The 13,815-nt window shown below is 34.5% G+C and overlaps 1 protein-coding gene across 1 annotated transcript in view; it reads right to left on the bottom strand.

Annotated features, from left to right (window-relative positions):
- DIAPH3 (diaphanous-related formin 3) overlaps nt 1-13,815 on the bottom strand; it is a 563,671-nt gene that overhangs the window by 347,715 nt on the left and 202,141 nt on the right. The window contains exons 13-16 of the mRNA XM_010853857.1: nt 10,832-10,950; nt 8,155-8,219; nt 2,716-2,820; nt 2-73 (exon numbers count right to left, since the gene is read on the bottom strand). Of these exons, the coding sequence (XP_010852159.1) occupies nt 2-73; nt 2,716-2,820; nt 8,155-8,219; nt 10,832-10,950 (361 nt within the window). The remainder of the gene's footprint in view (nt 1; nt 74-2,715; nt 2,821-8,154; nt 8,220-10,831; nt 10,951-13,815) is intronic.

Genomic DNA, 13,815 nt, shown 5'->3' on the forward strand with positions numbered 1-13,815 from the left:
GGGGCAGGGCTGGAGGGCCGGTTCCTTTTCCATCTGGAGGAGGCAAACAGGTACCAGGTGGCAAGGCACCAAACTACAGGGGAAAAACAATAAGAACCATGACAAAGAGCTCTCTACAAGGCAGGTTCAAGCATACGTTTCTCAAAAATTTTGTTTGAAACCAAGTTTCTCAAAAATTTTGTTTGAAACCAAAAACAACTGAATTTCAGTAATGCCATGTGGTTTAACCTACAAACAAAATTTCAACAAATTTTTTTCCCAATTTAAGAGTATTATTACAGCTTTTGTTTTCTTAAAAATGTAACTGCCAGAAAGATTACTCCCCATTTTAAGGTAGTTATGGTCATGTGGGTGGAAATGTCCAAGAGGCGAATAGTGACCCGGGTCTAAAAGATCTGCAAGTCAGCAGTCTCAAGAGGACAACTGAAGAAGCCATTTGTGCAGGTAAGTTCACCCAGAGGACGGAGCATGAGGAAAGGTTTATATACAGAATTCTGTGGGACACCAGCATTTAAGTTAGTAAAAATTAAAAAAAAAAAAAATAAGATCCAGAAAAAGAGAGGGAAATAATATTGCCACATTGCCCTTGAGGAAAAATTAACTAAGATTCTTAGTAAGACCTGCAAAAGGAAGACACGACCTGGTTACCAGGCACTTCTATCCTTATGCTTCTGTTGCTTAATAAAAATAGATGCATTTTTACTACCATGAAGGTGATAGGAGTTGATAAATAATTTTTGTGATGATGATTTCCTGAAACTAACTTCAACTCTAAGCCATATAGCTATATAAGTATTAATAAATCATTTAAAAATTTTATGGTAAAATTATGGAAAGTAGATTATGCACAAAGGCCTGAAATCAACATCCAAAATCAGCAAAAAAAAAAAGAAAAAGAAAAAGTATTTAAGAGAAATTGAGACCACAATCAAAAAACATGCCTTATCAAAAACATTACATAAAAGAAAGAATCACTTTAGTGTTGGGCTGGGTTGCTGTGATAATGGATACCACAGCCCTTTGAACGTTAAGGATGTATGTACATCGTACTCACATTCAATAGGCATTTATAGTTAACAATTAATGTCTTAAAACAAAGGTATAGCTGCCTTTCTGCTCTAGACTTTGATGAGTGTGATTGAGAATGTCACTGCTGAGGCCAGACACTATTATCACCGTGCCCCCAGTCTGTGCCCAGCGTCTAACAGCGCTTGGCTGTTAAGTGACACAAGGAATGAAATCATGGATAACAGAACACATTTTATTCATAACCTTTATCATCAGCACAGCTTTGATCAAAGAGAAATATATTAAGACAAATGCAAATATTCCATGAGAAATACAAACTAATCCAAAGAAAGGATTTGTCATTTGTTCTTCAAAACTTAGTATGTGGTCAATGTCAAATCTCTAATAACAGGCTTTCTTCTGATAGACATAAACAGAGGTTATCACTGTACACAATCTAAAACAACATAGGAGACCGCTTGATTTAATGTTTCAAAATGTAAATATATTCCCGTTTTATATAAAATCATATGCAGCAACAACATATTCAAACACAGTGAATATGTTTTCTATAAACTAAAATTTTCTAGCATAGATTTACAAGAAATGCTTCAATTAGGAAAAATTAAAAGAAAGGAAAGTCTAAATTTACACTAGCCTGGACCAGGAAAAAATTGTCATGAATATTTCAGTGTCTAAAGCTCAATCTGAAATATAGAAAACACAGCCGAATGTTTCTTTAATATGAGGGAGAGGGAACCACATAAGAAAGATGAAAACTTTCAACAAACTGTGGTACCTTCTCTTGCAGCACTAGAGAAAGATGATCACTGAGAATTTTCTTAAAGAAAGATTCTATTTTTTTCCCCCAAAATTGAACACTAACAGATAATTCCTAGAGTATCTTCAGACAGACTCTGCAACAAAACTATACACTAACTAAAAAAAAGAGAACAAAATTGCAAATAACATAGGGAAAAGTATGCCTAACATTATTTCAACATAACCATAAATTAGGATGAAAGGAAGATAGCAAAACTATACTTACTGCTCATCATCTTGCATGTAAATCTACATGAAGGAATTTAGCTATGAATTTTCTACTTCCTTACTTTCATCCATGTAAAACATGTAGATAATGTATTTCTTGCTACCTAACTGTTTTGTGTGCAGAGAGTATATATGTGAGCTATCTACTTCATAATCCAGACTTGCTCCCTTTTTTGTTGTGTTTTAAATGTTTACTTTTGGAAATTGAAAAATTATCAGAAAATGTTCTCATTCAGCTAGAGGTTATCTTTCACTGCAAGGTACCCATAGGCTGAAGGTTTTGAAAAATAAATAGCTTGAGCAATAATTTTCTGTAGTGGGATAAAGATCAGTGATGAATGACAAATCTAATAATAAAAAACTTTCTTACCCTTAGTGCTTAATTATCTAGCAAACACATGACATCAGGAACAAAACCCAAATGAAACACAAGGAAGAGATTAAACATTTTAAAAAATGCAAATTAAAAAAACAAAAAAGGCAAAATAACTTAAAAAATTTAAACACAGCAGAATAGAAATATATATAAACAAAAATATGAAAACATACAAGAAAAATTAAAGTTTCAAAATTTTGATGCTGTGAAGACATGATACAACCTTTGTTACCCTGTAAGTTTTCAATACCCAAATTCACTCCAGGTAGATAGTATTTTACCTGTGATTTAAAAGCTTGTAACTCTGCTTGAAGCTCATTAATCTCTGCCTCTTTTTTCTGCAGTTGAGCCTGAGTTTCTTGGTGGTCGGTAAACTCTTTTTCAAACTGGAAAAAAAAAAAGAAACATACAAGACACAGAGAAAGATGAAAATAAAAAGCACTATTCTTCATAAAGAAATTTGACTCTAATGCTCTGTTAGTGGCACATAACTTTTCTGAAAGGAGTGGTAGTAGGTTTCTGCTAAGTCGCCCACAGCTTTTCTCTAGGTCTCTCAGGGTCCCACCAAAATCATTCATTTGCAAAGGAGCAGACAAAGCCAGAAATGAAATCTGTGACCTTCTCCTCTCTTCAGAACAAACTGGGCTTACAGTTATCCAGAACGCTGGCATTTTTCTTAAGGGTCCCAAAGTATCATTGCAACTTTGTGTAAAATAATAGAGAGCAAGGCACTGTACTGAATTCCCTGACCCTTACCTATGAAAACGTATACTTGAAACTTCCCAAGTTTATCAACATGATTTAAAAGAATTCCATTTCAATATTTTTTTTATTAATAAATAACTCCATTTTGCAAATGCATCAATTATTTCCTATTTTTGTAAAATAACATCAGAAACTTAAGAACCCAATATAGGTTCTAACCTTCATAAAAGTTTAAGAGGATAAACTCCATGTTCTTCATCATTAATCTTTAGAAAATTAATGATAAATTAATCTTTCAAAGACCTTAGTGCCACACTTTGAAGGAAGAAGGCAAATGATAAAATTTGGTAAATCCAATGAGTCTTCTAATTGATATAGGCACTTGTCACAAGTCACCATCCTGCACTGAAAACAGTTTCACCTGGCCATCATCTTCACTAAAATCCCTCTACTAGCAGAGATGAACATGAGTTCTGTCTCATGATCGAGAACACGTACTTGACTCCCTTTTAAAAAGGAAGAAAGTAATCACTAAAAAATACAAATAGTTCACAAATGTAGCCTTGAGACTTTAAAATACAGTCAAATGAGGGTTAGGCTTTGGATTAGGAATAGGGTCTCCATACACTGGTGGCTTCCAAGTTCCCATCACCAGCTCCAGATTCACAACTGCATTCCAGACTGCAAACCAGTCTATAAATATATTTCCAACCTAAGGAAGGCTTTTCAAGAGTAAAGAAGCATTCCAGTATTTTCAAAACCAATACTCTTTCTCTCTACAAACTTTGTTTTTTTTAATACTGCTGTTCCATCCAAAAGATAGCTCACATATCATGACTCCTTTGTCTTAAATCTTTAGTGGCTTCATTATAAAAACCACACTTATTAACCTAATACCTAAGAACCACCTGATATCTGGTCCCATTCCACCTCTTTCCTTTATTCAACAAATATCCAACAGCATGACTATTATGTGTTTCTCAGAGTGGCAGGGACTAGGGGTAGAGAGTTTAAAAGAATATGATCATTGTGTTTAGTAAGCATAGTGTCTGGTGGCAAAATCAAAACAAACTAACCATCCAAAATCTATGAAAATTACTCACAATAGAGAAAGGACAGGAGGCATGTGTGTCATTCCTGGAGCAATGATGCTTGATCTAAGGTTTGAAGAACTTAAGTCATTAGCTGAGAAGCGTAGCTTGCATTTCAGATAGTGACTAGTACAGTGCATACATGAATGACAAGCCATCCCTTGTAAGGGCCACAAAATGAAGTCTGAGAACAAACTGCAGAGGATGAAGCTAGAGATACACCAGAGCGAAACTATGGAAAGGAAGTTTACAGTAAACCAAAAAGCTTTTTCTTTTCCCTAATAACTACAGACAATTTTTAGAGTATTTATCACAGGAAAGCAATGTAATCAGATCTGCACTTTGGAAAACCCAACGAGCAGCAGCACGGACAATGGACTGAAGATAGACTAGAGTCACAGAAACGAGGCGCTGCAGCTATCCAAGCAAGGATGCAAGCCCTGCTGGAGTACGTCAGAGAACAGGACAAGAAAACAGGGAAAGAAAGGGGGGGAAATATATACATAACAGAATCGAAAATTAGCATCTGACTGAACAGAGGAAATGAGCGAAGGGACTATAACTAAGATAACTACGTTGTTCTGTTGCTTTGCAAGCTGGCAAAAAACGATTATAATTTGAGGGAATGACATTTTTAGAGACAAGAATAAAGAATTTGGTTTTGAAGATGTTAAGCTTGATATAAGAAATTCAAAATAAATGTACTTATGCCTCCTCCTCAGATAGTCACTTTGCTGCCTCCCACTATCCAGCAGGGCTCACATTAGCCATCACTTCCTAGGGCAAGTGTTCCCTGGCCACCTGAGATCCTTCCCACAGGCTTACACACCACACAGGGTTTTCCTAAAACATCAATTATCATCCTGTATTATAAAACTATCAAAATGTAGTATCATACACCTCAGTAATGCTCACCAACCTGGAAGCTCACTAATAATGAGATTTTTCTGCTTTATTCATCACCTTTCCAAGAGCTTTATATTTATAAATTAAACTCATTTGTTGAGTGAAATCATCAGCCAATTCCCGTCAAACTTTCCTTTATATGTTGAATAACCATGTCAATATCATAAAGGTCCTCAATCTCCCAGTCTCAAAAATCTCTATGAAGTCATTTTCGCTATTCTCCTCTTTATGACTGCTCAGTCGATGTTTACTGCTGCTTAGCAAGAAATAGAAAACTAAATTCTTATGAGAGTAAGAATGAAGCCGCCTTTCTCATAATATCAATATGTACACTGTCCTGTCTTAGGTCTTAGAATAAGATGCAGAAGGAAAAAGAATTATTTATTGGAACAAAAATAAAACTATCAAAACAACCAGAATCATAGTTACTATACTCAAAGAAAGCTTACTAAATTAACTTTATCATACTGAGAGTATCTGTATTACTTACAAGAGAGAGAAATTTCTACATCCTCCCCTATAAAAGGATCAGACAAAATACAAACTTTGCTTTAGCATTTTTATAATATCCATAGTCAAATCACAGTAGCCTTGAGGATAAAATGAATCTCCATTAAAGATGCACTTTACAAAAACTGAAATGATAGGCTTCCTCTCCGAAAGGAGTCAGTAGAGCAATATTACGCTTACAAAATTACATGCAAAAATGTCAAGAAACACAGTTAAGGTTCAGGCTCTACTTAATTTCATTCCCTCAGGTAAGTGAATTAGTGCATCTATACAAGAAGGTTGATAACTCAATACTCTCTATGTACTTTCTGACATTTCTAGTCTTCATTTTTCAAATTTATGCATTAAAATAAAGAATGTGTCTAGCAACCATGATAGCTTCCTGCCTAAAGCAAAGTATTTACATGTGTCCTTATAAAGCTATCAGAAAAAATTCTTGCTGACACATACAAAATGGTATGGCAATAGAAATCTTTTATGGAATGAACAATATTTTCTGAGTATACCTAAGACACATAACTGCTGACTAAAAGAAGACAACTAACCTTGAACAAGGTCTTTCTTCTATTTACATTAAAAGCTTACAATTTTAAAACAGTGTTTTGAGAAAGTTATCATATTCAAATACTGTAAACCAAAAAAAAAAAAAAAATGATTATAAAAGCCAATTTAAACTATCTGAGATTCATTCAAACCAAAAAACTTGAAAGCATGCTACTCCCTTCCTACAGTGAGTGGAAGTATTATTTACTGAGCTTGGAACACAGAGTCAGTGGGTGAGAGGTCACCCTACAACACAAACATCTATCAACTAGAACATTTATGACACGTAATTTAAAGTATCTATTACTTTGTTTCCCCCATTAACTAAGTCACTTTGCAAAAACAGCGATCTTAATATCCTCAGCTGTAATCTGAGCCTGCAGCCAAAGGCCTGGGAGATAATATTCTCTAAGTATTTGGCGAAACTTAGGATGTCTTAGGGCACTTACAAAGTTCTCCATGTGAAAGTGAAAGTCAGTCAGTCATGTACAACTCTTTGCAATCCCGTGGACTATACAGTCCATGGAATTCTCTAGACCAGAATACTGGAGTGGGTAGCCTTCTCCAGGAAATCTTCCCAACCCAGGGATGGAAATCAGGTCTCACACAATAGGCAGATTCTTTACCGGCTGAGCCACAAGGGGAAGCCCAAGAATACTGGAGTGGGTAGCTTATCCCTTCTCCAGTGGATCTTCCTGACCCAGGAATTGAACTGGCCTCTCCTGCATTGCAGGCAGATTCTTTACCAACTGAACTGTTAGGGAAGCCCTAACATGTTCTAAAGTGTCTTCCTGCAATGCGGGAGACCTGGGTTCGATCCCTGGCTCGGGAAGATCCCCTGAAGAAGGAAATGGCAACCCACTCCAGTATTCTTGCCTGGAGAATCCCATGGACAGAGGAGCCCGGTGGGCTACAGTCCATGGGGTCACAAAGAGTCGGACACGACTGAGTGACTTCACTCACTCTTTCACTCAAGATGTTCTATCTTAAAAGTCTATTAAAAATGTACAATTCTCTCAAGGTTCATTTAGGGCTTGACACATCAAAAATGTAGACTCACTAGCATGGTGCCTAACTCAGTCTAAATGTTCCTTGAGTACAATGTTCATTGAAGCAGTGGTAGCAGTTACTGCCATAATTCCTCCAATGAAAGGAACCAGCCCCAAGAATTCAAAATCAGAATAAACTACTTAAAATGTGAAGAATCCAACAACAAAAGATAATAAAATTTAAAAATAAAATTTTAAGATCAAAGAACAAGTGTAATAGGTACCCACTAAGTAGAGACAAAAGCATAATACACTAACTTAAAGAAAAGGGGGGACGCCTGGATGGTCAACAACACTCCTGGGACAGAAACACATGAAACTGCTAACATCCAATACTTATGACTTATGAAAAAGACAACTTTAAATGGTTCTGCTTAGTCTTATGAAGCAACTTTAATCGAAACCAAAACCAAGTTAAACTTTCTCTTAAAATTTTTAGATATAATTTCAATCTTAAGGGCCTAAATTATCTGAGGCCTTGAGAAATACTCCAACCTTAAAATTCTGATTCTATATACTGTCAATCATTTATTTATTCACTCATTCAAAAAATATGTTTAGTTTTCAGTCCAGGAATTGTTTTAGGTGCCATGATAGTGAATAAAGCTAACAAAAATCCTTCATAAATTTTATTACAGAGGGAGAAACAGACAAGACATTTGCATATACTCACACAGATACATAAATGGTGTAGCACGTCAAATGGTGATAAATACAACAGTAGAAAAACAAGGACAGAAGCATAGGGAAGGTCAGAGTTGGGAGTAAGGAGTTTAAATAGGAAGTCCTCAGAGGATGGCATTTGTGCAAACACCCACAGGAAGTAAAGAAGGAAACTGAAGAACACAGAGTCCCTGAGGCAGAAACATAGCTGCAGGAGCCCCCCTGTAGTCGCAAAGTTAGTCAAACTACTTACTTTCTTGTTAAGTTCTGATGCTCTCTCTTCAATCCCTTCTAGTTTTGCTTCATCTATGCAAATATCTAAAATTGCAATGACAAAATTTTTCTTAAATTCACTATTACTTTAAAAGTTTACAAAGAAAAAAATTACAGAGAAAAATTAGAAATAATGTCAGTAATAAACAAAATGGAGAAATATATAATGTTGGGATGGAGAATGATTTTCTAAGCATGATACCAAGGTCATAAAACATAAGAGGAAAGATAAACCCAACTACAATTTTAACCTTGTGTTAAGCAAAAGGAAGAGAGAGTTCAACTGTATATAGAACACCCAAAGGTTGCTATCCTCAGTTCATATTTTGAAGGAAAAGGAGAAGATGATAACCAATACAAATGGGGAAAATGTAAAATAGCAATAAGCATAAAATTAGGAATAAAAATCTAAAAATTGATAAGTCATAAGAACAGATAACTGAATTTTCCTAATAATATGAAAACATAAAAATATTTAATTAGAAATAAACAAAGATTAAATAATCCCTAATGCCAAGTACTGGAGATAGCATGGGGAACCCAACTCTCCTAAAAGCAGCTGGAAGTATAATTCAGGAACTTTGCTAATAAGAAACTACGCAATATGTACAAAAACTTAAATACTTTCTTTCACCCAGTAATCCTATTTTTAGGACTCTGCTTTTAAGTAAGAATATTCATTAAAATACTGTTAGCAAAAAACTGTAAATAACTTAAATATCCACTAATAATAGATTAAAAGGCTCTGATAGGAATCCACCTGACGGGATACTTCACAGGAGAAGTAATTCATACGGATGTCTCATGATTTACTATATCCCTTCTTTCTGTTTTAATGAAAGTAATAATGAACATTGTTTAATAAAACATACTACAAAACAACTTATGAGAAACAAGAATCAACCAAATCACTACATCCAAAACTAGTCCCGCTTCCTAAGTGGGACCACTCACAGCTCTTTCTATATTAGATTACTTTGGTGGTTAGCTTCTTAACTCTAAATACAGTATGTACACAATTATTTCTTGATTTAACCATGTAGGGCATTATGGATAACTTCCTAAGAAAACACTTTCCTGTATAATCCCAATTCTCTATAATTTTTTGTTCATTTGGCTGGCTCTGTAGCACTAAATTAATACTTAATCCTCTGATTCTTGTTACACAGAGAGCATCTCTTGAATCCCCCTTAGTATGTTATCTGTGCCCTATACTTTCCAACATCTGTCTCCCATCTGAACATGTTAACACAGTGACACTCATTGTGTCTATAAGTTTATTTGAAACTTTTATAATCAATAAACAATAAATTTAACTATGTAACTAATTTCACTTATATAGCCAATAAGTATTCAAAGATTTTATTTCCTTCTCAAGAATTCAATGTCAAAACCTCTCACCTACTCAAGAAAAATATTCCTAATGTCCAGGTAGAAAAACTTTCTCTTCAGACACTATTCAAAATCATTCCATATTTTAGTTTGCTACCTATTTAGAGAATATTTTCCTTTATTTCTATGTCCCTCCCACCCCCAGGAACTTCTAATGTCTTCTCTCTTAGGGAGAGAAACAAGTATTTGCTTTTTCAGTATCATTAGTATTATCTACTACTTTCTCATTCTATACATCCCACACTTCTTCCTGAACTCAAATATTTTATGAGGAAAAAATCAACTTCATGCAAATAATACTCTTTGAATATTAAATCAAGATTTGACATATGGTAACTTCTTAAACATTAGTTACCATGTGGAATCACATATCATTTCAAAGACTGTTTTGCACTCTGTTACTTTTAAATCATTTAGACACATCAAGCCCTGGTCATATGGGAAAGAGTGGTTTACAGAGTCATACAGATCCTTCAGATGGTGATACATCTCATGATACAATGTCAAAATAATCATATAGGGTAATATCACCACTAATCTCATCAGAAAAAAAATTTAGCACTGCAAAGCTGACAAGATGACAGTAGCAAATCCAAGTTTTCCAAACGCAAATTTTTATATAAATGCTTGGATTTTATATAGTCTATCATCTTCATTTGATTTTTAGGAAAGTGTGTGCCAAACACTCACATCTAAGTAGCCACAATTTGTATAACAATCATTTTTTCAAAGATTAAAAGAAAAAAAAAAAAAAAAGGCAGGCATCTCAGCTGGCAACTCAGACAATTATACAAGTACTTCCTTGTGGTCTCCGGTTTGCAGCACAAGTGACTCACAAATACAATATATTGAATTTTGAATATATTCACACAGAATATATTCACACAGTATACACAAAAGTAAATGTCTAATAAAATTATTATTTTTTAATTCTTTATCAAGGACATTCTTAAGTAAAAAATAGCAGTTTCGTTTCATTTCTTTTGTTTTACCAAAGAACCCCAGGGCTACTGGGGTTTGGTGCCACTGCCTTGCTTCACAACAACGTGCCAGCAGTTTTCTCAACATTACTCTGCAAATATCAAGACAGTGAAAAAGGCAAATAAGGTTTCAGTACTATTGTGAAAATAGATTTGACTAGTAGGACCTTCTGAAAGGGTATCCAGGACCCTCCAGAGTCCACATTGCAAGAAACAACGCTCTAGCGCTAACCCATGGGTAAGGGACAGAAGGTATTTCCATTTTAATAACAGAGACACACTCACCAACAAACTGACTTAAATCTAAATCTAGTCTTTTTCGATATGTGAAGTCTGGATCCATCCCATCTCTATGCAGTACAATCTGAGATACACACTCATCAATTAATTTGAAGTACTGTTGCCTAGAACCAAGGAAAAGAATAAAGGTACACTCAATTTATCAGTGTAACTTTACATCAAAACAAAGCTATTTCATTCAGTAGCTTGATTTCCAGTTCAATAATATACTACTGCACAGTTTTAACAGTTGATATAACAGACTTAACATGGGAGTAAGAGTAAATACAAATGTCACTTTCCTTCTAATTATTTTAACACATTAATGTTTTCATAATCTTTTAGTTACAAATACAGTGTGTGTTAAAGATCATCTTCTTATGAAAGTCAGAACCTTGACTTAATTAGTAGGCAGTGAAAAAGAGAATATTCAAATGAAGTGATACTGATACATGCTTAAACACAGTCCTCTGCAGAGATCATCAGCCTATCACTATACTGTACTAAAAGGGTTACCATTAACTCATTTTATTTTACAAATCAGAAGACATATTTTCTAAAAAATTATCTGGAAGTTTCTTAAAACCATACAGTTCACTGTGTTTCTACATTTTTGGAATACTGTGTATTATAAATAGTATCAAAAGAATATTTTTTACTTAAAAGAAAGCTAGAAAAATTCAGTTTAACAATTTTTCTCCAATGTTTAAATTTAATTAAAATCCTCAAGCAGGCTTCATTTGTAACTACAATTAAGTTCAGTCCACCTGTATGAGTAACAAGTTAAAGAACATCCTTTGAAACAACTCAAGCCAACAAATGCAAAAAAAGTCTCCAGAAGATTCTACAAACAAAACCAAACTACAGTTATGGGCAGGGGCAGGGGGCACAGGCCTCCATCCCAACCACCCAGGAAGACTTACTTCTTCTCAATGACATTTTGCACAGTTTTTCCTCTCCACCTCCTTCTCACTATGTGATGGCACCTCAGCAACTTCAGCTTTCCATCCCTATAACCTATGATCTGCTGCTCTGGACCTACTTACTTACACCCAATAAACCATTTATTACACTGAATAAAATAAACTACAGTTCAACATTAGCAAATAAGAAAATGTTCATTAACTGTCATAGAGTAACAGTATTCAAGAGAGTATCCTTAAGTACAGATCAAGGCAAGAAGGCCTAATCATTGCTTTCCTCAATTTTCTCAACTTCTTTCAAAGAAATAATCTCCTAGCTAATATCTTAGCTATAACAACCACATTTACACTTGAGGTATTAATATATAAATTGCACACATTTCTATCACATTTAAAAATTGAGATGACACATTCTGTCCCTTTTTTACTCTTATTTAATGTCATCTTGATGCTATTTTAATAAAACATTTCTTATATTAACACAAGTTATTTTGTGTCATTTTTTTAAAACCATAATTTCATTAAATGCTTTCTCAGTTCCACCATTCTAAATTATGAGCTCATTTATAATGCAGATGAAAACTGATACAGAAACTCTTTCAGCAAGCAGTACAAGTAAAGAACAATATACTTATGGATTCCATAAACGTAAATCTAGAAAATAATCTCGATGTGAGATATTAGTAAGGTAGTGAATATGTCAGAGGAATATGTAAACAACCTAATTAAGGAATAAATATAAAATGTCATTTTTGTTGGAGAATATTTTGAAGTCACCTTCACTTTCTCTGCAGTTTTTTTACCAAAATCAGAAATTATCTCCATGCACATTCAATTCACACGCTATTTTGCACACAATAAGCCATCAATAATTTGCTACAGAATTGAATTTGATCTTCTATTCACCTTCCAATTATCTTGCTGCATTTGATTTTTCGTGGGGCCTTTGCTGTTTACTTTCCAACTGAGTTCCATTTCAGTAAAATTTCCTTTTGTCCCAAAAGCAAAACTGAGCAAAGATTTAAATTCATAGATTGGATTCTTTTAAGTGAGAATATTTTGCAGTCTACAATGAAAAATAACTTATTAAAAGCTTTAAAAATTTTATTAATTATCAATATTAATTCTAAATGTTCAAGTGAAAATGTCCAGAAAACTGAAGACCTCTGAAAGGTAAAATCCAGGTCCATTTGAGATAGCAAAACCAAAAAAATGAAGAGGTAAACCCAAAAGAACAAGGTACATAGGACTGCACAACAAAAAGTAAAATTTACTGTATGTGAACTAAAAGGTAAATAACAAAAAAAAATTTTAAAGAATATATAGCAAAAGTATTATGTAAATGACCATAATTCTGACTCTATCCTGTAATAAGTATATTCCCACTATAAGAATAAACAACCTAGGGGGTAAGATGAGGAGGGAGATGGGAGGGAAATTCAAAAGGCAGGGGGTATATGTACACCTATGGCTGATTCTTGTTGAGGTTTAATGGAAAACAACAAAATTCTGTAAAGCCCATGGGGAGGGAGGAGGGAGGAGGGTTCAGGATGGGGAACACATGTATAATTTTTTTTTAATTAAAATTGAATAAAAAAAATAATAAAAAAAATAAAATAAAATAAATAAATTTTAAAAGAAGAATAAACAACAACAAATAGTAATAAATAAGTGAGAATTTTGGTCCATGGGAAAGAACCAATGGGATCTTTACTAAACAGTCACAAGAAGAACTCTGCCTTCATAGCAACCACATCTGGAATGAATACCAAGGGCCTTGGGCTGAAAGAGCCAAGGAAGAAGGGAACACAGATGATTATCCAACTTCAAAGGTGATACTGAAAAACTGAGGAAAGGAGGGGAACTTCTATGGCTCACTAATATAACTTTGATAATGGTACTATGACAGAGAACAGTGAGGGCAGCCCTTAGCATGGAGCTGTTGCTGGGCAACAGTACTCTGCCCGTTACTTGGCAACAGGTCCCACTCAGTCATTGGTTGGTGCTACAGTGGGCCCCGCCCACAGGCGACCACCTGTCAGGAAGCCACGGTGGGTGGAGTGGTCA

The sequence above is a fragment of the Bison bison genome, unplaced genomic scaffold (genome assembly GCF_000754665.1).
Source record: "Bison bison bison isolate TAMUID 2011002044 unplaced genomic scaffold, Bison_UMD1.0 scf7180017864332, whole genome shotgun sequence".
Classification (NCBI taxonomy): domain Eukaryota; kingdom Metazoa; phylum Chordata; class Mammalia; order Artiodactyla; family Bovidae; genus Bison; species Bison bison.